The sequence below is a fragment of the Eulemur rufifrons genome, chromosome 5 (genome assembly GCF_041146395.1).
Source record: "Eulemur rufifrons isolate Redbay chromosome 5, OSU_ERuf_1, whole genome shotgun sequence".
Lineage (NCBI taxonomy): Eukaryota > Metazoa > Chordata > Mammalia > Primates > Lemuridae > Eulemur > Eulemur rufifrons.
Genome location: NC_090987.1, coordinates 19352879 through 19379284, shown reverse-complemented (window position 1 = coordinate 19379284; position 26406 = coordinate 19352879). Strand labels below are relative to the sequence as shown.

General features: G+C 49.4%; 1 protein-coding gene across 1 annotated transcript in view; it reads left to right on the top strand.

Moving 5' to 3' along the window:
* MAPK4 (mitogen-activated protein kinase 4) overlaps nucleotides 1-26406 on the top strand; it is a 47921-nt gene that overhangs the window by 14510 nt on the left and 7005 nt on the right. Inside the window, exons 2-3 of the mRNA XM_069467996.1 lie at nucleotides 21620-21764; nucleotides 25781-25942. Coding sequence (XP_069324097.1) covers nucleotides 21620-21764; nucleotides 25781-25942 — 307 coding nt within the window. The remainder of the gene's footprint in view (nucleotides 1-21619; nucleotides 21765-25780; nucleotides 25943-26406) is intronic.

Here is a 26406-nt window from a genome sequence, read left to right as displayed (position 1 = left end):
CTCAGGACCATCCAGGAAACGTGCATGGCTTCCTTTGGCTTGACTTCGGCTAGCTGGAGGAGAGGAAAGCAGAGTTTGGACAGAGATCACAGATTCTGAGCGGTGAGACCAAGGAGGCAAGATCGGGTGGATCTGAGGTCCCTGGCGAACTCTCTGCCTTAGACTCTGCCACAAGTCTTTGCCACAAAGCCTGGATGGGCGCAGCTGGGGTGTGTGTGTGTTTTATATATATGTACATATACAGATATAACAGCTTTATTGAGGTATATAATTCACACATATGCACACCATATAGAAAACAGTTTTATTGAGATATAATTCACATACCTTGCCATTAACTCATTTAAATTGTACAGTTCAATGGCTTTTAGTATATTCACAGAGTTGCACATTATTACCCCAAACAATTTTAGAACATTTTCATCACCCCACAGAGAAACCCCATACCCATTAGTAGTCACTCCTTTCTGCCACTGTCCCACCCCCAGCCCTAAGCAACCACTCAGCTACTTTATCTATAGATGTGCCTATTCTGGACTTTTCATATAAGTGGACTCATAATAATTGCTCTCGGGGGACTGTCTTCTCTCACTTAGCATAATGGTTTTAAGGTTCATCCCTGTTGTAGATTGTGTAAGTATTTCAGTCCTTTTTATGGCCAAATACTCCATTTTATGGATATACCACATTTTGTTTATTCTTTCATCAGTTCATGGATATTTGGATTATTTCTACTTTTTGGCTATTACAAATAGTGCTGCTATGAACACTCATAGGCAAGTTTTTGTGTGAACATGTGTTTTTATTTATGATAGATGTATACCTAGGAGTGGGCTGCTCCATTTTCTTCTAATCAACAAAGCCATTCTGTAGAATGCCTTGCTGAGATATCCTGAATTTCCCTGATCTGCCCCTCTAATAACCCCGTTAGTAAAATAGAAGCACCTAAAGCGTATTCAACAAATATCAGTTGATTAGCTAAGGGAATGAGGGACTTAAAAACAGCGAGGTAACATTAATCTAACTTTTTCTTCCTGAATTCTTAAAATAGCTCTTAATAGTCTCTGCTTTCTCTTCCACATGCTCACAAGTGGTCCTTTCCTTTCATTTATTTTACATGTGTGTGTAAAATGGGGAATCCAGTGGGAGCAAAAGCAGACCTGCTCCCCCCACCTCGTGGAGCTCCTTCTCCCCTCCCCTTGAGCTGGACCCCCGAAGGCTCACCCCCCGCAGCTGGCTCTCCTGCTGGCGGCAGGGCTCCCATCACCTGCCCTGGGTGTGTGAGATCACTGAAGGGACCTCCCTGGCCAGCAGCTCTGACATCGCTTCTTCCCAGGCCTTTTGCTTTACAAACAGCAGAACAGGAAAATGGTAGCTATCCCACCGTTTTAAAGTGAACCTTCCAGGTTAAGCTTTATATTTCTAACCACTCCCATGCCTACTCTTTCAGATCCAGCTGTGAGTTTATATGCAAACTATACCGTTAATAATTTCCTTCTCAGAAGAACACCTTGCTACTCACGGCTCGACACAGCGAATTAGCACAGGCTGAAATATTTTAGAGAACCCAAACTCATACGGAGAACAAGCCATTTAGAACAAAAGCTAAAAGAGCTCTGAATAGAGATTTTAAATGACAAAGGGATTCTGTGCAGTGCAACCATTTAAAAGTCTCTTTTTATACTAATACGAGAAGTCAAGTCGTCTGTAATAGATGAAGTGAACAAAAGTCAAGGGGAAGTACAATAGAATCATTTCATTTTCCGCAAAAGAAAGTATATGTGTGTGTACATAGAAAGGGGAGGAAAAATGGGAATTACACTCAGTTGTGAGTCCCCTTGGGGAATGGGGTTGCCAGTATGAGGAATGACATTCCCTCTAAAGTTTGCTTCTTTATTCATTAAATTTATATAAAAATGGACTTATACCACTTTTGCAATTAAAAAACACAAATGTAAATACCAGTCTACCCTGCGAGATAGCAAAAGGAAAGCTCCAGAAGGGATGGCCAAGCGTGTAGCGAGTCCCGAGAGGGGCAGGGCACCGTGGAGGTGAGAAGGAACAAGAGTCTGACTTAACTGGGTGTATCAAGAAAGGACTCATGGTCAGTTGAAATGTAACCTTTTTTGCTTTTTGATGGGGAGCAAATAAAGATCACGAAGGCCTGTGCCATTCGACTTAACGACTTAACCCCAAAGTCCTGGGGCACCTTGTGTGTAAGAGTCTATGTAGATATGGAAGTGGCTACACTCATACACATTGTCACTTGGATGCCCGTGTGACATTCACGTAGAGGCTGCTTTCCAGAACCAATCATTCTGAAGTCAGGGCGTATAGAAAAGAGACATTTAGTCTGGAGAATTCCTTTTCAAAGTAAGGTTTTTATCATTCTCAGGTTTTACCTAAAGGTTTTCAGCAGGCTCTGGCCCACGGCACCTTTGTAAAGAGAGCAGCTCTGAGGGTTTGTCAAGACAGTGAGAGCGTTTGCAGCCAGGACTGGTTTTAGACAAAACTGCAGAGTCGGCAGAGTCTTTCTTTGTCATCTCCCAGCCTCACCTCTCTGCGCACCTTCCCCATGTTAGCGCTCAAATCCACACTTTGCTCTCACCATCTCCTTTCCCGTCACCTTCTTATACCCACTTTCTCTCAAAACCCTATATAGATCTTAAAAAGGGAACTGGTGTCAGCCATTTACACTTTAGTATGAATTTAACCCAGGGCCACACAGCACAGAGATATTTACAGTTTAAGTTTTATTTTGATTGTGAAAGGGAAGGTTGAATCCCAGGGAAAGGAGTCTTCAGGCATCAGCCAGCAGTAATTTTTGAGCAACCCTTCTGTTGTTGCTCCAGAGATCACACCCCCACAGTTGTCTGCCTGTAGCCTAGGTCTCAGCCATTCTCACCCGGAGGCTCCGTGCAGGGCCTCACCCAGTCCTGGTGGGCCCCGCCCCCCCGCCCCCCTCGCTCCTCCAGAGGGAATCTGCCCTCGTTCAACATGGACCTGATGATGCGTGTGAGATCCCTGGTGCAGGCCACTGAACCCTTTGTAGGAGAGAATTTCAACATTCAGGGTTGAGCGGGATTCACTTGGATTCACTGTTGAGAGCCCAGAAGAAATACGGCTGGAGAGTAGCAGACAGGGGACAAGCCCTGGTTCTGTTCCTTAAGCACTGTGTGACCTTGGGCAAGTTATGTATCCTCTCTAAGCTCAGTTTCCTGACCTCTAAAAAGGAAATAATAGGTCAGTTTTACAGAGTTGTTCTAAGGACTAAATGAGATAAAGAATGCAGAGCACCCAGCAGGGAGCGAGCCCTCCGTAAACATGAGCTCTTATTACTTGGTGGCCCAGAGCCAGGGCCACGTGGAAAGACAGAAAACAAAAGGACCAAAGCAGGTTAGAAGCTAGGACCAGGACACCTGTTTCTATGAGCTCTAGCTTTGATCCAGTGTCCTCCTACGGGGTCCCCAGCGGGGACAGAACTGAGTTAGGGACAGTGGCTAGCTCCTAAGTGGAGTCCACGTTTTGAAGTCATGAGTAGGTATTAGTTCTGTTATGCAGATGGAACCTGAGGCTCAGAGAGGTTAAGAAAGTTGCTTTAAATCACCAGCAGATAAGTTGCTGGCCCGGGGTTGGAACTTGGCCCCAAGGCTTGTGTTTTCAACACAGATACGCAGCGTCCAAGGGATCCCCATCTGGCAGGGGGCTCAGGATGCACTGGTATCGAGATGAGAGCCAGGTTCTCCTGCTAAAGAAACAAAGTGTGCACTGTGCACCCCGCCCCTGTGCTGGAGCACCCGAGAGTCAGGAAGGGCACCAGCAGAGCAGGGACACCCAAAAAGGATTTGTAGAGTACTTGATTTTTGCTATTAAAAAAAAAAAATCAGAGTAGTCATTGTGAGAAGAAAAACTGACCTTTGTTGGGCTTCTTGCCGCATGTTTTATGGTTTGTGTTGGTTTTACTCGAATTGCACACAGGAGAGGGCACCCTAGCAGTTCCAGTCCTGTGTGCCTCAACAGAACTGCTTCTGGTCCAAGGGCGCACAGAGCTGAGCAGTCTGGGGAATACGGTGGAGGAGGTCTCGACCTTGAGGTGGGCTGAGGCTCCTGCACGTGGGACACAAGAGAACAGTGTGAAATGAAATTGCCTTGACCTTGATTCCTGCGGTCCAAACCCTCAGAGTTGCTTGAGGAGCAAATAGCATAGGCTTCCTGGGCAAGGTGCAAATGAAAACATTCAGCAGAACCTGCAGATCTGACAGGGGAGACTCAGCAGCTCTCGCCCCGCCCCGAAGCAAATGCAGAGCCTCTCCCGGCTGAGAGCCAGGGCATCAGCTGGTGCGGTTTGCGTGTGTTGCCCATAACAGCCTGAGAAATCAGGGGCAGGAGCGGCTCTTTTTAGCAGCATAGCTTGTTTACGTGGATTGTAAGTGAGAACCTGTTTAATTAAGGTAATTATATACATAGGCAGATGGTGACAGCCGTGCACACCAACGCTAACTGACGGCAGTGGGGTTGAGGTCCCAGGGACACGCAGGGAGTCCGCCTGGTGTGGGGCCCCTTGCACACGCATGGAGAGATGTGGCACTTGAGCCCCTGAAGAGAGAAGGAAGTGGGGTCTGAAAGAAGCAGGAAGGGAGGCTCAGAGACTTGGTTCTGTGGCGCAGAGCAGCGGTTCTGCAAGTACGGTGCCCACGCCAGCAGCAGCCGCAACACCTGGGAACTTACTAGACATGCAAATTCTCTGGCTGCACCTGAGACCTGCTGACTCAGACACTCTGAGGGTGGGGCCAGCAAGGAATTGTAACACGCTCTCCAGGTGCTTCTGATGCATGCTTCCGTTTGAGAATTGCTGATGAAGAGCATAGCATAGCTGTTCAAAACAAGACCTGGGTTTATCCACAGCTTTAACGCGTAAGTAGCTGCCGTCACGTTACCTTTCGTAAGTCCTACTTTACTCACCTGTAAAGTAGGAATAAGAACACCAAACCTGCTGGGGTAGCGTGTGGGTGGGAGCTTATCCACTTGGTTCACTGCTCTGTCCCAGCACCCCGAGAAGTACCTGGAGCAGAGTAGGAGCTTGATAGATATTTGCTATATTAATAATTTAATGGAAGGGTTCATTGAGATTCTTTATGCAAAGTATTAACACAGTGCGTGGCCGGCATGTCGTGTTAAGTAATCTCTGCTGTTAATGATGATGGTGATGGTCAATTCCTCTTGTGCCAGATGAGAGACTCGACCGAAATGACCTATAACGTCTCTTTAGAGAAAGAGACAGAAGGTCAGAGCCACCGCCTCTGAGGTTTCTAACCACACAACAAAATACCTAAATGGGCAGGGGAGAGGGGATAGCTGTGAATTGGGCCACAGTGGGGAAGAGAAGGAAGGAAGATGACAGCAGTCACCCCTGAGCCTTGGGCCCAGCAAGTTCAAAGCTGTGCTCAGCCATCTAGAGATGTCAAGGTCCCCTGTGTAGATTGGATGTTTCACCAGCCCGAGTCACTCATACCAGCTGGGTCTGAGACTAAACCCTCAACGCTGCGGCTCCTCAGGGCCTGCGGTTTTCCAGACTGACTTGTGGAACGGGCTTGTCAAGGCTTTCTTTCCGCACTTCAGTTAGAGATCACCCTTATCCCCCCTCATTCTAGGAAATATAAACTATAGTACAGCTCCAAAAATCAGCTCCTTAAGCAACAATAATAGTCTTGACCCCTGGGAATCAAAGTGACAGTTGATCATGGCTTCCATTCTCCTGAAGGAATAAATTAAGAAACTGAGTCGGCTGAGCGCGGTGGCTCACACCTGTAATCCTGGCACTCTGGGAGGCCGAGGCGGGTGGATCGCTCAAGGTCATGAGTTCGAGACCAGCCTGAGCAAGAGTGAGACCCCCGTCTCTACTAAAAATAGAAAGAAATTATCTGGCCAACTAAAAAAAAAAAAAAAAATATATATATATATATATATATATATATATATATATAAAGTAGCTGGGCATGGTGGCGCATGCCTGCAGCCGCAGCTACTCGGGAGGCTGAGGCAGTAGGATCACTTGAGCCCAGGAGTTTGAGGTTGCTGTGAGCTAGGCTGACGCCACGGCACTCACTCTAGCCTGGGCAACAAAGCAAGACTCTGTCTCAAAAAAAAAAAAAAAAGAAACTGAGTCATGGACCAGACTGCATTTCTTGGCCCTGCCCCCAAACACTCGTATTTATGGTATATCTCTGAGCAACATGAAATAAAATCAAATCAGGCTTCAACTCAGCAATATCAGGGTGTCAGCCTTCCACTGAGGACCAGACCATTCAGACAGCCCTAAATTATCAAGAAACAAAGCACAGATGCAACAGAGATTCAAAACTAAGGGAATACTATGAACTCTACGCTCATAGATGTTCATTTATTAAATACATGTTTATTAAACATAACTAAGTATACAAAATAAATTTGTATTTATATTTTTATTTATTAATTATATGAAATGAATTCTTAGAAAAATACTATTTCATCAAATTTGACTCAAAAAGAAATAGAACACCTAAATAATGCAATCACTGTTAAAGAAACTGAATCAATAGTTAAAAATCTTCTAATGAAAGAAAACCTCACGCCCCATAGTTTTACCAAGTTCAAGCAAACTTTTAAATAACAATTCTTATCTTAAACTTTTATAAAGAATAGAAAAAGGGGAATATTCTCCTACATTGTAACCCTGGTAGCAAAACCAGACAAGTATAATATGAGAAGGGACAATTGCAGACCTGTTTCCCTTGTGAATATAGTTGCAAAAGCCCTCAAAAACATTTTTTTTTGGGGGGGGGGGGACAGAGTCTCGCTCTTTTGCCCTAGTTAGAGTGCCGTGGCGTCAGCCTAGCTCACAGCAACCTCCAACTCCTGGGCTCAAGTGATCCTTCTGCCTCAGCCTCCCAAGTAGCTGGGGCTACAGGCATGTGCCACCATGCCCGGCTAATTTTTTCTATATATATTTTTAGTTGTCCATATAATTTCTTTCTATTTTCAGTAGAGACGGGTCTCACTCTTGCTCAGGCTGGTCTGGAACTCCTGACCTTGAGCGATCCTCCCACCTCAGCCTCCCAGAGTGCTAGGATTATAGGCGTGAGCCACTGCGCCCGGCCCGAAAAACAATATTGACAAACAAAATTCAGCAATATATAAAAATATATCATGTCCAAATTGAACTCATCCCAGAAATGCGAGGTTGATTTAACATTAGAAAATCTATTATTTTGATTTACCAGAAACACAGGAGGGGAAAAAGACCACATGATCATCTCAATGCAGAAAAATCATTTTAGAAAATCCAATATCTGTGAGTGATAAAACTAAAAACCTCATACTAGCTAGGAATAAAAGAACTTCCTTCATCCAAAAAATGGTTTCTGCGAAAAACCTTCAGCAATGTTATGTTTAACGATGAAATGTTAAAAGCTTTGTCTTTAAAACTAGGAGCACACTGAGGTTGCCCCCAGCCACGTCCTTGCACTGGTGGTCCTGGCAGGCAACATAAGGCAAGTCTGTTGTTATTCCCAGATGATTCAATTGTCTAAATAAAACCCAGGCAAATTAATGACTTAATAAAAAGACTCCAGCAATGTTGCTGAATATAAGATCAATATACAAAAATCGATTTCATTTCTGTGGACTGGCTCAAAGCCGAAAACATAATTTAAATAATATATTAATACCATTTATAATAACAACCAGATAATATTTGGTAATTTGGCGGTGCACTTCTGGCCCAGAGTTAGGGTGAATTTCGCAGGGTAGGAGCAGTTTCCCACCAGACTGCTCTCACTTTGGTCACTAGCCACAAGCCCAGGGTCCTCAGGTCACCTGCACATCTGACCAAATGGCTACAAATGTGGGGGGTTCCCACCCCCCCCCTCAGATTTCATCATTCTGTGAACCAGGTTGATTCACAGAACTCAGGAAATCCCTCCAGTTGTGATTATAGTTTTATTATAAGGACACAAATCAGGACCAGCCAAAAGAAGAGACCTCTAGGGTGAGGTCTGGGAAGCTCCCAAATGCAAAACTTCTGTGTTCTCAGGATATGTCACTCTCTCAGCACGTTGTGTCACCAACCAGGGAGGCTGACTTGAGCTTCAGTGTCCAGAGGGGTTTTTTTTTTCCCTTTACGGGTGGGGGCGGTTATTTCTGCACGATTGATTAAATCATTGGCCACCTGATTGAACTCAATCTCCAGCCCCGCTCCACTCTCTGGCTCAAAGCCTCGACCCTCTAATCACATGGTGGCCTTTCCAGCATGGCCATCCCCATCTGGGGAGCGACCATGAGTTGCCTCAGCATCAACTCAGATGTGGTCCCAGGAGCCCACCATGAATAACACTCCTATCACTTGGCAAATTCCAAGGGTTTAGAAAGAAACTTCCTCCAGGAATTGGAAAGAAAGACCAGCCAAATTCTTTATTATACACCAGGCAGCTAGAATTAAATCTAACAAAAAACTACCTGGTCCATCTTTACAAACTCTCTGTGTAAATACAGCTGTGAAAATGAATAAGCCGCAGGTTCACGTATCAACTGTTGCGTGTATTACAGTTTTGCAAACCAGATTCCCTGGCAGTGCTGTGATGAATGGTGAAGCAAACATCCCCACTCCTCTGTGGAACCATCTGCCAAGAGTGGGCAGGACCCACCAAGCAGGGCTGTGGAAAGTCGTGACGAAGGCAGACTTCACCTTCGGGACCCACCCCCACCTGCTGAGTGTCTCCTCCTCCTCTTCTTCCTCCTCAAAGCCCCAAGTCCCTCCACCCATCCCTGCTGTTTGCAATCTCCTGCCCACCTTAGTGCTCCAAATCCTTTCAGACGCCTTGCTGAGTGTGGAGAACAAAGTCCCGGCATATTCTCTTGGGGGAGGCAGGGAATTTGCTTTTCTAGCTGTTCCTCTAAAAGTAGAAACCAAGGGTTTTGGCCCTTGGTAAAGGAGTATAAGGGAGTAAGGTGACAGGGGAGGAAATCAGAGAGGCCTTTTCTGGTGGCCAAAAATCTCACCAGCTTGTTTGAGGAGGGAAAGAAACCTTTCATAACCACGCCAGCTTCCTCGGCAGCTGTCCCCCCACACACACACTCCCTCTCCTGAGGGTCACCTGGGCCTCTTCACAAACTCTCCGGGGTGACCAGCTCTCTAGATAATTTGCCTCGGTCTATGAGAGCATCAGCCCTACCATGGATTTCTTCAAAGACGGTTCCTAGGATGTGTTCCTGCTTTCCGTCCAAGCTTGAACATTCCAACAAGATGCCTCCCTTGGTCCTCCTTGGCCACTGTCCTCTTCTCTTGCCCCTTTTGCTCCTGATCAGGGCCCAATTTACCATGGAGTTCACAAAACTTAACCCCAAGGCCTCTCACTTGCACGACCCTGACCAACACCCTGGGAGGGACCCTACCGCTGTGTTCACATGGCCATGTATTTTTGTGATATTCGCAACGTTATTTTAAGAGCAGTTTGTTAGAAAATGGGCTATTACCATTCTGAATTTCCCTCTACCCCTCTTTCCCTCCTGCTGGGTGGTGCTAGCGTGGCCAGGCATTCGGGGGGACTGACTAAGGGGAGGTTGAGCTAGAGATGTGTTTGGTTTGAGATTAGTAGAATCTATTTCTGTGGTTTGCAGTTACTTCCATAAAGATAGGTTATTGCCAGCCATCTTGGGGTAGGAATAACTTCTAGAAACTCTCCTGTGGCCCACTGAATTAACTCGTAGGGTCATGACACAAGAAACAGGGCCCACCCTACAACTCATACCACGTGACTACAGCCAGGACATCATCAACAGCCTGGTTAATGAGTGTCTTTGATTCAAAGATAACAGAAGTTGAGTCACCACGTAAGAAAATTAGAAATGCCCCCCAAATCTTATAGCTCATGTACAAAAAGTTCTTAATAGGATTTCCCCCAAATTTGATAATAATCGTGAAAATTTATAAGGCATTACCCATAACGACTTTTGAAACTGAGAGAAACTTCTAAAACATCAACCATACTGGAAGTATCAACCATCCCAGAAAAAAGACTGAGTTACCTTTTCGATTATCTTTGAAAGACTGAGTTATCTTTGAATTCTCTCTGTGAAGAATTACATTACAAAATTGTCAAGAAGAGATGATCAGAGCGTGTGCGGCATGTTTACGTTTGCTGCCTGCTGTGTGCCAAGCAGCTAATTAGCAAACATGCTATTTTTATGAATCGTGGTATGTTTGTGGTATTTGTTAGCTTTTTAGAATTTTTAATTTGCTGCAGTTACTTTTCTGATTCAAAATATTCACTTTCATATCTAATTTTGTATTTTTTAAAAGGCCCTCAGAGATTTCTGTCCACCCTGGCCCGTTGCTGTTTCCTTCTTCATACGGTGACTGCCCCGTCCTCCTGCCTCACCTAGTGTTGACTGTCCCCTGATTTAATGATGGTCTTTGCTGTTGAACCAGCACACTCACTGCCCAGAGCCGGAGTGTAAGCTCCCTGAAGACAGGCCCCCAACTGAGAGCACTACGTTCAGGGCCAGACCCACTGGAAACACTTCATGAAATGAGACCGTAATTCCCTGGAGCAGGTGACTTGGGTGGCCTCCCAGCACGTGAGCACTTCAAAAACGGTACACATGCCAGGGACCTGCAGGTGTTTCTGCAAAAAGGAGTGGTCCCCTATTAATAGTATGACCCGGGCAGGCTGCCTGGGTTACCAAGGTGAGACCTTGGGGTAACCAAGGCAAAAAGACCCTTCCTGAGGTCAGGGTTACTGGGCCAAGAGTTGGGTTTGGACCCTGACAGAGGTGACACTGGTGATCCCTCAGGCCCTTTCTGCCACCCTCCTTCATCCCCCACTGCCCTGCTTCTTCCCTGCCTGGAGGGCAGAGGGGGAGGGGCTCTCAGCGCTAGGGCCCTCCCTCCAGGAACCTGCCCTCCCCACCTTGCCCAGCCTCCCTTTCTTAACCAAAGCATCCCCACCTTGCCCAGCCTCCCTTTCTTAACCAAAGCATCCCTGCCTCTCTCCCCCGGGCCAGAGCCTCTGTGGAGTACGAGTAGCCAGCATATCTAATGGCTTTTGTGACATGCAGCCACCTGCCTTCAGCATCTTCCGTCTGCGGGTGCCGGGCACACCAAGTCCAAGAGTTCTCTCGGGAGGGGCGTGTGGGGCACGTGCACCTCCCTTCACGCAGAGCTGCGCCCAGCAGGCCCCATCACTGCCGTGCGGCTACCATGACGGTGGGCTGACAGGCCAGTGTGTTTCCTCTCCCGGGTATTGTGTTACCATGTTAACAGGGACCTTCCCCAGCGTGTCCCACAGCCTGTCCTGAGAAAGACTGGTCCCCAAGATGCACCTATAAAAAATGGATATGTGGTCAAGGAGGTTTGACAAGTGCCACACACTAAGTCCCCATCTAGGAGATTCTGAGACTTTATAAATAACCTTGGTTGGTTGTTGCCAGCCTGTCCCGAGGGTGTTCAAGCATGTACCCTTATCTCCCCCAGCATCTATTAACATCTTTGGGATGTGAAACCGTTTCAGGAGACACCACCTTAACTGAAAGCAGTCTCTGTAGTTGAGACTGTTCTGTACCAGGACAGGCAGATATTTAAGTTCATGGGGAGCAGAGCATTTCTGGCTCCTTCTACCACATTCTGCAGACAGCTACTCCCCACCTATATACAGGCCCTGCTCTGGTCAGGGACCTCTCTGCGGCAGGGGTCTCCATCCCAGGTAGCCCCTGTGAGAGAGGGACTTCTGACACCTCAGGTTGGCCCTCTGGGCCCACGCCAGTTCCCTTCCACGGCCATCTGTAGAATGAAGCCACCTGGGGGCTCTAAAATCTGCCACGGCCCCCCCACCCATCTGCCACGCCCTCCACACCCAGCTAAGTTCCACCTGATCTTGCATCAGTAGAAAAAAGCAAGACAATGACGTGTTTCTCTCTTACTTCTCTTAGTCTACTTAGTCCACCTGGGTTATCCTCAACAAAGGTTGGGGTTCCCACCCCAGAGTCTTCTGAGGAGGGAGGAGTCCAAGGAAGCTCCTTTGGTGCTCCTGAGTGTGCTCTGAAAGCTGAACTGGGGAGGAGTCCGGTCCTCCAGGCTGAGAGCAGCTGCGAGAGGCTGCGTAGACAGCAGGAGGCTGGAGTCAGAGGGAACTCTGGGGCCTGAACCGTCTGATGGACCCTGTGGTGTTGGACTGTGCTGTGTCATTAACCTCCATGCTCAGCACCCTCCTCTGTGGGGCAGGGACAGTGACGGAGCCCACCTTGGGAGACCGTCGTGATGGCCGAATGGAGGGAGGCAGAGCAGACAAGGAGGGCACCGAGCACACAGCCGGCAGCTGGAGACGTCGGTACTAGTACACGCACAACTCAGACGTGCTTTTAGATTAATGTTTTCTTTCTTTTGGGGGTAGAGGTGGGGAGTGCAGTGAAGTGCTGAGTCTGACCTCAGGGTGGGCCCCGGGCAAGATGAGTAGCCAAAGGGTCCAGTCACCACACTGTAGTGTCAAGATCCTGCTGAGGTCACAGCCACGCCTGTACCCACACGCCAGGGCTAGACCTGAACACGGAGGCTACCTTGGTCCTGAGATTTATAACGTGGCAATTCAACTCCCAAATCATTTCCTCTTGGTGAGTGGTCAATTCCCGAAATCCCATGGATATATCAGTCATTTCTTCAGCTTGGGTGTATCAGGGCCAAACATATCACGGGCGTATCAATCTCCTTGAGCTCACGGTCTTTATTCCATTCATTCCACGTATTTTAAGTGAGCACCTACCCTGTGCAGGGTGCACTGCCCATATACAGAGACAAAATAGCTGGTCCCTGCCTTCAGGGACCCTCGCCTCCCCTACTATAGAGTTAGGAATTTGGGGACAAAGGGTCCAGGAGACTGTGTGAATACACAGGCTCACCCGCTCCGTCAGTCAGGGACAGGGACCTATAACAGTTTCCCCAGATACAAAATGTGAAATACATACTTCTCCTAAATGGTGTTCTCATGGAGTGAGCTGAGCGCCTGCTGGCGAAATCCCTTGTACAGAATGGGCACTCAGCAAACGTTACTTCCCTCCCGCTCTGAGATGTTCTCAGTTGTTTATACCTGGATGTTACCGAGGGCGCTGAGAGGAAGGACTGCTAGGTGGGAGAAGATGAGGGGGCTCCCTCCTCTGGGGGCAGGGGTGGGGAACAGAAAGGGGGACTGAGGGCTCAGAGGTCAGCTTCTCTCGTGTTCTTCCCCCACATGGCCGCACGGCTCAGTCCCTTGATTCCCTCCGGTCTCTGCTCCAACGTCCCCTTAGAGAGCCCCTCCCGGACCACCCACCCCATCCCTCTCTATCTCCTTCCTCTGCTTTATTTTTATTCTTTGCACTTGTCTCCCCCAGACATTCCATACATGCGTTTGTTCAGCTGTCTTTTCTACTAAAATGGACATGCCGTGATTATAGGGCCTCTGTTTTGCTCACTGTGGGGATCAAATCTCAGCTCTGCCAATTATTAGCTAATCTGATCTTGGTCAAGTTATTCACCTCTCTATACTTTTTCATACAGTCATTCTGATAATTAAATGCACTACTAATAAAGCAGCACGTGGCACTGTGCTTGGCACATCGTAAGTTCTCAGTAAATGGTAGCTATTGTTATGATTGGTTATTTTGCAGTAACTTTTTACATCCCATGGGTCAGCCATCTGGGGAAGGCCTCTGTGGCTACTCAAGGGTTCGTCTCATCTTGAGGGGAGCCAGAAATAGAAACTGCATTCATTGGGGAACCATCAAAACACGACTTACCTTTCCAAAGCAGGTGAACCAAAGATCTCTAGGATGCAGGTTCTCAAATATGGCTACACATTGGAATTACCTGGGGAGTTTTAAAAATTACTCATGCCTGGGTCCCGCCCCCAGAGATTCTGATGTAATTGGTGTGGTGAGTGGCCTGAACATGGGAATCGTTTTGAAATTCCCCAGGCACTTCTAACCTGTAGCAGGTTTGAGAGCCACCACTCCAGAGTGCCACCAGATATGCTCTTGAAAGTCAGAGAAACACATGTCTATTTATGGCTTGGCAGTTCATTCATCTTCCTAAAAGGAGCCATTTGCTCAAGGACCAGCCCATTAAAAATTAATCACTCTGGCCCAGCAGGGCTCCTCGCTTAAAGATTGCTGTCAACTGTGATGCAGCCTCCTAGGATGCCCATGATTCACAGACGAGAACTTGTAAATCCTCCACCAGCACAAGCAGATGGGGAAACTGAGGCAGGAGCAGCCAAACCAAGCCTTCCCTCCACCCACCTCTCCAACCAGCACAGCCACTGGGCCTGGCGGGCACGGTGGCAACAGAGCTGCCAATCCTGGTACATCGTGTCCTGTCTCTGCACTGTAACCGGATTCAGAGTTCACGATTGGGACCCCATGAGGATAATGTCCGAAGCTTTTATCTGATGGTGAGCTCTCGTTGAATTAGAAGACAACCACATTTCAACAAAGTGCTTTTTAAAAAGAAGCCCAACTCCATTGCTCCCGCTTTCCCGCTGTTTAAAAGTAAAGGGAAGTGCATTATGCTAAGTGAAGTAAACCAGACACAAAAGGATAAATCCTGCATGATTCCACTTCTGTGAGGTCCCTAGAGCAGGTGAACTCGTGGAGACAGAAAGAATGGTGGTTGCCAAGGGCACGGGGGAAAGGAGAATGGGAGCTGTTGTTAAATAGGTACAGGGTTTCCATTGTGCGAGATGAAAAGAGTTCTAGAGATGACTGGTATACAGCATTACGAATGTACTTCATACCACTGAACTGTACACTTTAAAATGGTTAAAATGGTGAACTGGGCCGGGCGCCGTGGCTCACGCCTGTAATCCTAGCACTCTGGGAGGCCGAGGTGGGCGGATCGTTTGAGCTCAGGAGTTCGAGACCAGCCTGAGCAAGAGCGAGACCCCATCTCTACTAAAAAAAAAAATAGAAAGAAATTATATGGACAGCTAAAAATATATATAGAAAAAATTAGCCGGGCATGGTGGTGCATGCCTGTAGTCCCAGCGACTCGGGAGGCTGAGACAGGAGGATCCCTTGAGCTCAGGAGTTTGAGGTTGCTGTGAGCTAGGCTGACGCCATGGTACTCACTCTAGCCTGGGCAACAGAGTGAGACTCTGTCTCAAAAAAAAAAAAAAAAAAAATGAAGTGTATGGTATGTGTATATTACCACAATTAAAAATAATTTTTTAAAGGCAATTTTATCATAATTTTCTGTATAAGAAGTGCCCACATAGTGTCTGGAGGGTTCAGCAAGGGTCTGCAGGCCTATAGGAATTTAACTGGGCTTTTGGTTGATTTCTCTGGAAACCTGGGAAGAAATGGTGAGTTTCAGGATCTGGCCAGGATCCCTGACAACATGGAGTGGGGCAGGGGCGGCCCTGACAGCAGGTCAGCGGAGCAGCATTGAGGGCATCTTAGAAGTTCATGAAAGCTCAGTGCAGCTCATTTAACCGCGCTATTTCTTCACCCGTGTTATTTTAGCTGCATGATGGAATGTGCCAGATGACTTACCAATGATTGTGCTATGAGAGGGGCTTTAAGATTGTGTGTTGCCTCCTTCAGTGTGAGAGATTCCCTGCTGCATGTTTTCCTGGAAATGAGTTTAATGGAATGAGTTTGGAGTCAGCAGTCAGAAGGGCTGTTTGGCTGTGGTGTTATTCCTTTTTAAAAAATGTTTCTCACATGCCTCATATGGATGTTGGCACGAATAAGAATTATGCCTTCAGAGGGGTGAGACCACGGAAGGCTGTATGTGTCTGCTTAGACAGGGCCTCTGGGAGGATGTTGTTTTTCTAAACGATCTTTTGATGAGTGTCTATAACTCAAAGAATTAACCCCTATTATAGGTCAGTCTGCTGCTCATTTGAGAAATCTGCCCCTGACCTGTAGCCAAGGCAAGTCATAAATTCACAGGGCAGGCCAGCATAGCAAGGATGTCCTGGGGACTTGCTGGTCCACGTGTGGTCCTCTGCACTGCAACATCAGCGTCACCTTGTCGCGCTGAGAAATGGAATCTGCATTTAACCAATCAAGGTCCTCTAGGGATTCGGGCACCCCCAAGGTTTGAGAAGCTGTGCTTTGGGGCATCCACCAGGGGGCGGTATTGGCACGTCTCTCCTGGAAGCTGTCCCATCTGCGCTTGGACTGTCTGCCTGTCCAAGCCCTGGCAGCTGTAGAGGCCTCGCTCGTGTGACAGGCCGCAGAGCCCCGCGTGCACAGCAAAGGAGCGACATCGACACAACCCGGGGCTGAATCCCTGCCATGCCTCTTACAGCCTGTGTGACCGAGGACAGGCTGCTTACCCTCTCTGTGCCTCAGTTTCCTCCCTGTAAAAGGACTACAATGAGAGTCCCTGCCCCATGGGATTGTTGTGAGGATGAAGTAAGTTAATTCACTGAAAGCAGATAAAACAGTTTGAGGAGCTCGATAACCGTTAGCCAGTATTACCATGCTGCGTAGATTTCTGTCTCACACATTGGCTTTCGTCTGTCCCCAGAGCCTGGGAGAACAAGCTTAGCTCCTCTTGCAGCTGACAGCCTTGCGAATGTCTGTAGGCAGCTCTCATGCCCGCCCCCTCCGTGTCTCTAGGCTATAAGTGCCCCCGTCTCTCCATTCCTGTGCGACAGCCCTTTATTTCCACTGCACACCCACCAGGAAGGCTCCAGGGAGCCCGGACCCCGCAAGAATCACAGTATCCTTGTAACAGCGCCACTTCCCCCCAGGCTGAGTTTTGCTTCTCCACAACCTGGTTTGTTTTGGCTTGACCTAGTTTCCCCTAGATCAGACAGGGGAGCCTGTGTGCATTCCTACCCCTTCCGAGGAAGCGCCTGCCGGGGGCCTTCCCCGGGCCTTCCTGAGCTGGTTAATCCTCTGCTGTCCGGACAGCAGCAGCCTCGCTGCCGGCCTGGCCTGCGGGCCTCACCAGCCTGGGCGAGGCACTGATTCCAACAGCGCCACACCCACTAGCAAGGACCGCAGGGACCCTACTGCAGGGCGCAGGCCTGCCCTGGTGGCCCTTCTGCAGCCCACGCTGGAACTCCTTCCCCACTCGGCAGCCCTGGGATTGGGAGGGACATTAGGCTTCCCTGGGGAGCCCCGCAGGACAGAGATCAGAGGACTCCAAGTCGTGGCTCTGGGCAAGCTGCGCATTCACGAGCACGTCCCTGGTTCTGGTGCAGGGGTCCCTGGGGACCACTGACTTTCAGGGCAAAGGTCATTCTCCCATTTCCCATGTGTCCACAGGTCCAGATGTAGGGCCTGGGGCAAGTCAGTTTGCTACTCCATGAGGAGCCCGCATCAAATCGTAAAATGCTAACACAGCGCCGGCACAGGACAAGTCCCGCATAAATGTTGACTGTGACGCGCCCTGGTCCTCCCCATCATTTCTGCACATTCACATTTCATCTCTCTAACCCCATGATGTGCTCTTTGAAGACAGAGATGATCCTAATCATCTTTGTATCTGCCACACAGGAGCCGGCACGTGGTGGGCTCCCAGGACACATCCCAGAAACTTCTGGTCAGGAAGGTGAGGCTGTCAGAGACCTCCTGGCCTGGAAACAGGGGTGGCCCTAAACATCCATTCAGTGTGAGGGGAAAACAACCCTCCCCATCCTGTCCCCCACCTACTCAAACACACACACAGAGCTGCAGGTGACTGGGTTTTATTCTTGGAGAAAGTTGTCCCCCTGAAATTCATCGTACCTGTGAGGGATGAGTGGGCACATTTTCATCAAAGGGCGAAGTGGAAGGTTCACTGGATCGTACCTTCTCCCCCACCTTCCAACCCCAGACACAAGAGATCAGGCTCGGGGCAGTGGGGGCCCAGAGAGGTCAGGCCGAGCAGACTTGGCTCCAGAGCAGAGCTGGTGCCCACCCAGTGCTGGCTCACTGGAGCCGTGACCAGTGCCCACCCTTCTGGAGTGACTTTGATCCAGGCTGTTCTGAATTCCCCGGCAGGCAGCTGGGACTGAGCTGTTTCCTTGCTCCCTCTGCAAAGAAAATGCTCAGAGCTTTAATTACACCTTCTCTCCAGATCTGTTGGAGGCCCCTAATTATGCTCTTGACAGGGCAGCTGCTGCTAGATTATTTCCCAAACACCTTTGAAGCTTTCAGACTCAAAGCCTCCCATGGGCTCTGCGTGACCCTAAAGGGACAGCAAAACGGGCTGGTGGGAACAATGGCTGAAGAAGGCTCCAAAGCACCCATGAAAGGGTCTAGAAAGGAAACCTCGTCCAATTGCCTCCCGGTGGGGACAGGGTGGTGGGAGGAAAGAGACATCAGGAAGGAGCAACTCTGTCTTGCCTCTTGCGTGCTGAGAGGTCCTCACGGAGAATGGGCTTCGTGTCCTCCCACAGCAGCAATGAGCCTGGCCCCAGCTGGCCACGACACCTGCATCAGGCAGCACCCGCCTGTGCGCTGCGTGTGCCTGCCACCCACCCACCCGCTCCCCGGTCATCCCGGAGATGGGCGCACCCTGCCCTGCAAGGCCAGGTCTGACCACCGAGGACATGTTCCTCTCTGCATCCAAACTGGGCTGAAACTATCCTCACCCTGCAGGCTCGGGCAGAAAGGCCATTTGAGGATTTCTTCTGAGTCAATATTCTTATTGATTTATGAGCTCTTCTAATAAAATTGAGTCTCCACTTCTGGGTAGTCTTTAAAGATTTTTTTTTTTCACTAGAAAATTCTGACTTTCACCCCATCCACTGAACTGAAACTCCTCTCTTGAATTCAGATCACCGGTATCATGTGGGCCCCAGGGCCTTTCCTGCTCAGACACCCAGGGCGTATCTCAGCTGAGGGCACGACCCTGGCCCCTGTGTCTGCCCCCAGACCCAGGAACAGAGCTTCTCTTTTGTTTTCTTCTCTAGCACTAGGCTTGGCAGAAGACGCTACAACTTCCCAAATTCTTCTCAGCCCTGTGGCTTCTGAAACATATCAACAAATCCTCTTTATGTTTTTTAAAGAGCTTGATGAACAAGTAAGCACAGGGAAACAGCTAGTAGCTAACAAAAATTCAGCAGGTTTTTGGTTTTCATTCAAAGGTAAGGAAGAGCTAAGGAGGAATTTTCTTAGCTCCTGTCATGACCTGGTCCATAATCCTGGCCCAAGGGCAGCCTTGCCCAGGTGAACATCCTCCTTTCACTTTCAGGGAAAGTGTTTCAGAAGGAAGTTCTCCTGTGTTCCCACTTCCCTCCAGCCCTAGACTCTGAAGAGGGACATATTCATTCCAGAACATTCCATCCCATAGAAGACTGTTCTTTTACTTACCAGAGGAAACTCCCCTCTGGGTACTCTTTGCTTTAGTCTTCCCTGACAATCTCAGCCTCCAACTAGAAAATAAAACCAGACTATTCTTTATTTATAATCTACCTACCCAGAAGTGAACTTGTACAAACAGCTGGGCTTGTCTCTGTAATTTTAAGAATAAAATTTAAATTCCTAACAAACTACAGTACACACAACACGGATGAGTCTCATATGCATTGTGCTAAGTGAAGGAATTCAGACTCGAAGGGCTACATACTGTGATTCCATTTGTATGACAGCTATACAAGGTGAAACCAGAGAGACAGAAAACGGTAGGTGCTGGGGGCTGGGGCTGGGGGGGACCAGATGGGGGCATGAGGGAGTGGTTTAAGATGATGGGATTTATATATTAATATCTGGGTTGTGATGGTGGTGACATAATTCTATGCTTTTGTCAAAACTCATAGAACTGCACACCAAAAAGGACCAATTTTACTCTATGTAAATTATACCTCAATAAGCCTGACTTAAAAAAAAAATCCTATAATAACTACATTGGCCAATCCTTTCTGGAACAAGAGGAGGCCTAAGTGGCTGTCAGCTTACATAAACTCCTCACCTACCCTTGAAAGTGGAAACTGGACCTCTCTGTGAAGTCAGGTATGTGGGAGGATCACTGGTCCCTGCAGAAGGTGCCTAGTTTTGGGAGGGGTTCAGACCACACAAGACGTTTCTTTCTCATTCCATCTTTCATTCATTCATTCATTCATTCAGCACCCAGCCATGTTTATCGAACACTTCCCCGGAGGCAGACATGGGCTGGGCAATGCAGAAGTAGCTGCAGAACAAAATACGGCTGTTGCCCACGAGGGGTGCGTGGGCTAGTGGTCGGGGTGGGGGGCGCATAGAAGTAAAGAAACAGCAATGAGACAAGGAAGTTTCTGGGGGAAAGCCAGCCGGAGCGTGTTAGCCAGGTAGGGCAATGAGCATGAGGACATCGTCGTGGAATATACACATGTGAAGGCCCAAGGGAGAGAGGAAAGGGGCACATTCTGCAAGTTGTAAGGAGTGTGATTTGGCGGGAGCATTGAGGCCAGGGCATGGGCACACGCTAGTCATTTTCAGCTAAAGGCGTCTTCCTCTTTCCCTCCTTCCTCTACCAGTTTGAGGCTCTACTCCGAGAAAATATATGTCACAGAGAGAGGGGAGGAAACTGCTATCATAATTCCAGGCTTTCAAAAGGTTTTAGACACTTAATAAGTCTTTGCTGAACAAATAAAGAGATTTCAGATTAATGGATCAGAAACTCTCAGGTACTTGGGCTTCTTCACTTTTCATCTGCTGTAACCTGGGACGGCTACTGGTACTTTCCACATCAGTGTAAAGGAAAATTCCGATGCTAAAGTGGGAAGTAGAACAGCAAACAAGATCCCTGCGATCTCCCATTGGATCCCCTCAGTCTCAACTGTCTCACCTTAACCTCAAGACTGTTCTAGGGAATCCAAACGGATGTTTCCCGGATTTCGCCGTTGGGCCAGCTCTCTGAATGATGCAGGGAACTGTTTCTAACTTGCCTGAGTATATTTTCCTGCATCATATATGGGAGTATGTCATCACTATATGCCATAAGGAGGGATCCCATCCCAGACCACAAATCACTAAGCAGTGGCCAAAATCAGCTAGAACATCTATCCACCAAAAAGACACTGGATAGAACCCCCGCAATCTTATGGGCCAACAAAAGCTGTGCCCACTTGTTGTTGAGGGCTGCTTCCAGAGGCCACTTACCTACAGACTTTATGAAGATGGCTTTATCTGTTCTCAGTGGGGCCCTGGTGTCTGACTTTGGAGCAGGATTAATTCTAATCTTCAGCACCAAAGCAACTGGCCTAACTTCAGATATGTGTCTATTTCTGAGATTCAGCCGCCGCATAAATAAAACTCCATTGTCTCATCACTACTGTGTTGATGGCAGTAATGAACTTGAGCAGGGCTCCTATTTATGCATCTTCTTGCTGCGTTAAGTTAGGCTGGGAAATCATTCCTTCTGTAATACTGATATCCTGGATCTCTTTCTACAAAGGAGAACCCTCAGACCTCGTAAGATTCCACCACCAAAGCCTTTGAGCCCCACAAACCAGGCCCAGGCCCTCTACCCAGACCTCTGTTCACTCACATTCCTTCTAGGTCAACAGGAAAGAAGTAAGAGTGAAAGGGACCCCGAAAGGGGCCTGATTCGTGGTGGGGAGACTGGAAGCAGCATGGGGCGGGGGAGGGTGTCTGCCAATGACTGACAGGTGGAACCGGGAATTTTATGTTTCAGGGTTATCTGTCGGAAGGGTTGGTGACAAAATGGTACCGCTCCCCACGACTGCTCCTGTCGCCCAACAACTACACCAAAGCCATCGACATGTGGGCCGCTGGCTGCATCCTGGCCGAGATGCTCACGGGGAAAATGCTCTTTGCTGGTGAGTTGTTAACCTGCCACCTTCCTCCTCGTCTGGTGTCGTTCTGTAAGAAGGAGAGCTGAGTGCAAAACACATGCCAAACACAAAGCATGCCAATCTTTTGCTGAAATTACTTCTGTGGCTCCACTACCTGGAGGCACCTTATTATAAATTCAGATGAAAATACTGGAGAGGCTAAAAATAGCCCTTTGAGCACAGAACTTTTGCAATCGAGTAACCTCTTTGCTACAGCCTAAAAGTTTATGTCCCCCTAAATTTCATAGTTTGAAATCCTAACCCCCAATATGATGGTATTAAGGGGTGGGGCATTTGGAAGATGATTAGGTCATGAGGGTGGAGCCCTCATAACTGGGATTAGTGCCCTTATAAGGGAGGTCCAAGGGAGCTTGTTTCCCTCTTCCACTGTGTGAGGACACACAATGGCGCCATCTTTGAGGAATGGGCCCCCCACCAGACACCAATCTGCCAGTGCCTTGATCTTGGACTTCCCAGACTTCATAACTGTGAGAAATGAATGTTTAGAAGCCACCCAGTCTATGGTATTTTGTTACAGCAGCCCGAATGGACTGAGACACACTTATATTGAAATGCCTTGAGATTGATGGTTAAAAACACCCACCCTATGTTTCAGCCCCTTCCTCCTCTCTCCCTGCCGTTGTTCCCTGTCCTGCAGCCACATCAAATGACCCACAGCTTTTCCTACTCCATCATCATTTTTTGTTCACCGTGGCACAAAGATCCCTTCTCTGCTTAGAAAACTCCTACTGAGCCTTCAAAACCCAGTTTGTGTTTTGTCTTCCCTAACTCCCCAGGGCATGGGTCACTCCCATTGCACTTCATATTCATTCTCGCCCTCTCTCTCCTTGCTAGGAAGAGCATTCGCTCTCTTCCATTCTGTCCTCATTCTTCTGCGGTGCGGCTCACACCCCCGCCATCCCGCTGGAGCTGTGCCCACCCAGACTGCCATGTTCTTAATCCAGTGGAATCCACTTTAGCCTCATCCTGCAGCATTGGTCAGCGATGACCATCCCTTCCTTCTTGAAGCTCTCTGCTCCCTGGGCTGGCAGCCTCCTCCTACCTCGCTGGCCAGGCCTCCTCAGTTGCTGCTCACCCCACCATGTCCCCCAGCCCTAAGTGCTGCTCTCACTCACTCATAGAATTTTAACCCACCCCTCCACCGCAGGCTAACTTTGCAGGGTCTGGAAGCCCAGAAATGCTCCAGACAGTCATTGTTGGAGGCCCACGGTGACGCCAGCTGGCCTCCATGTGTGCCGGCCCTGGCATGGCTGTCAGAGAGAGCCCTATGAGCCGCCTCCTGGCCGCCTTTCCTCTGCCTGGATTCCAAACTGCTCGGGCCCCCTGGCCCGTCTCGCACCTGTCCTCCTGCCTGACCTCATTCCTCGGTGCTCCCCTCCTTCCCTGCCTCGCCTCGGCCCCCTGCTGCGTGTGCTTCCAACTCCTTACCTCACCCCATTCTCCCCAGAAGACACCGTCTCCCCTCGGCTCTCTTCAGCTGAGGGGTCCTCTCTCCCGTTCCCCACGCACAGGAGTGGGACAGCCTCAGCCTCCTTCTTGCTCACTGTTGCTTCATTGCTGTTATAAAAAAGCAACCCTTCTCTGTGGCACATGCCAGCCAGATGGTGTCTCCTCCCCACCTCGTCCTCCCATGCCAACACCTACTCACCTCCGTCACCCCCACCCTGAGGCTGTCACCACCCACATCACGGCTCCCCATCCGCTCTTGGTCCCACTGCCGTTCTGTGTGGCTGGTGTGGCTCACTCGTCTACTATCCTGGCCTCAGAGTCCCCACATCCTCAATTCCTGGGACCTTCACCGCCCTCTTCAGCCTGTCATTTCCGTGTCCATGCCCTGGACTTTGTGTCATCACCCAGAGTGTCCAGGGAATGGAAAAGGACATTAAAGCTGGAAGGCCTGAGTAGTCACCCACCCTGTCCCCCCACTTGACCAGTGACTGTGGCGTTGCCCAGCAGGAGCACCTTTTGCTCTCTATCGACTCCTCGGAGGCTGGCCGGCACTGAAGCCTGCGGGGCAGTCGTGCGCCCCTGGGGCTGCCTCACCCTGCACTGCAGGGAAAGGAGGGGGCGAGGGAGGGAGTGGGATGAGTCACCCCAGCCCATTCATAACCCAGGACCTAATATTATAAGAGTCCCCTAACCAAAGCCTCTGAGTCCCACAACAAATAAGACAGCAGTGGCCCTTCTGGTGTCCCTGGGAGCAAAGATGTGTCTTTAGTATCCATCTGGGTTCCGTCCACCCTGAAATCCCGACTTTCCCTCTCTCCACCAACCTGAGCCTACAAGTGTCAGGGCTGCTCGCGATGCCCCCGCAGCCCTGCGTGGAGCTGGCAGTTCTCTGTCACTGGCCTGGCTGTTCTTTCCCTTTGTCGAGTGACCGTGTGTTAGGCGGCTGGTGCAGCAATCAGCTCAGCAGGCGCTGCAGAATGCTCAAGCCGCAGGGGAGAAGGAGCGTCCTACTCACCAGTCGAGGCCCCAGGCTCTGACAACTGTTCTGTGTGCACAGAACATGGTGCCCAGGACGGGGACAGCGAGCACAGCGAGAGGGGGACAGTTAGGAGGCAGTGAGAGAAAGTCAGATGAGACTCTCTCCACCAGGGAACTTAGGATCGTAGGACAGAATTTAGATGCCATCCCCAGAAAGGGGCCCTAGACACCTCACCTCTTGTTTAACAGGTGAATCGTCTTCAAATAATGCAGGGTGGGGAAGTGAGCTCAGAGACTAGGAAATGGCTAAGAGTGGCCTTGCTAAGGGCACATTGGCAGGACTTTAAGACAAAGCCATGTCTAAATAGCCAAGAAGGTCTTTATATCGGGTACAGGTAAATGTTAGGAGCTATAGGAACAAATTTATCCAATGAGGAGTGACAAGAGACCCAGAAAACTTCATGTCCAACCCCAGCAGTGAGGGTGTTATTCTATGCTATTGTTTCTTTCATTCATGCTGTCAACTTTTTCCAGAAAGTATTTAAGATACATACAAATATTATTGAATGTAAAATTAAATAAAAAAAAAACCAAGTCAAGGAAAACAATGACAAGAAAGTGACATGAAGCAGAAATCAGGGCTCATGACCCCCAAAACCTGGGCCCCACATGCAAACGTCTTCATTTACCCACCGGACTCTGGGGAGCCCTTAGTGCCTTCCTTCTGGTGGATTTTGTGCTTTGGTGGATCCTTGACCAGGTGCCAGGACACAAGCCTGAGTCAGACATAGTCCCTGTTCTCAAAGGGCTGATGGTCCAGTCGGAGACACAAAGGGTTAAAAGAACAACAACAACAGAAACTAACAATGCACACTGAGCCACTCTGTGCCCAGGGTGAACCATCCTGCTACCTTATTTTTCCAAGTGAAATTGCACGGACCTCACAGCTCCATGTGTTCCAGCCAATTCCAGGCAGGAGGAGAACATGTGGGAGGGGGGTCTAGCCCTGGATACTGACTCAGAACTCTCCAAGAGAAAAAGTTAGTGGCTGCAGTTGGAGGGGAAAGAGTTTTCTCTTGAGAGTTTTCTGGATAGACTGTCCTAATGGGAAGCCACAGGGAAAGGCTCACTTCTAGACTTACAGCTGTTTCCCTCCCCAGCCTGGTAAAGACGGTGCAGAGGGTGTGGGAAGGAGCGCTGGGAGGCACTGGGCCAGGCAGTCCCTGTCACCTTAGCGCTGGCTGCCTCGGTCCGTGTCAGACTGTCAGCACCACAGGCACAGAATGCGAGGGGATGGCCAGGGCCTCGGACACGACCACATTCACCCTTCTTGCTACGTTGACGAAGCCAAGCCCCAGAGACGGCAGCAACCTGCCCACGGTCACACAGCAAGTTAGTGACAGAAGACCAGAACCCAGGTCACCTGTGTCCCAGCCCATTGCCATCCCACTGTCCCCTGTTGCTCTTCCCCGGCCACCTGGAGCCGCTCTGGGGCTTGTGAACGCGGCAGCCACTTGGGCACACACTCACCCACCTGGCGTTTGCCTCCGCAGGGGCTCACGAGCTGGAGCAGATGCAGCTCATCCTGGAGACCATCCCTGTGATCCGGGAGGAGGACAAGGACGAGCTGCTCAGGGTGATGCCCTCCTTCGTCAGCAGCACCTGGGAGGTGAAGCGGCCGCTGCGCAAGCTGCTCCCCGAAGTGAACAGTGAAGGTACCTGAGCCTGGCAGCCGGCCGAGCGCCCTGAGCACGTCCTCGGATACAGAAGTCAAGGCTCTTTCTGTGCCGGGGTGGGGGTGGGGGATCTGCCCCAGCCACTTCCAGGCGGAGGATCCTGGGCCTCTGGAGTTCGGCCATTAGGCAGCCCTGGGGCGGTCATTACTGGTCCTCCCTACCCTACCCCCAGTTTTGCTTCATTTTTCCTTCTCGTCTTTCTCACTTGCCTTCCTTCCTCTCCTCCTTCACCCCCTTTGCTTTTTTCCCCGTGGAAGCCATGGTGGGGGGTTAGAGAATGGGAGCTTTCTCAGCTCATGGGCCAGATCCAGGTTCCAGTCCCAGTTCCACCAGCCAGTAGCTGTGTGGCCTTGGACAAGTTACTTAACTTCTCTGAACTCCATTTCCTTAACTGTAAATGACCATAACCATACGTAACACATAGGGTGGTTGTGACAATTAAG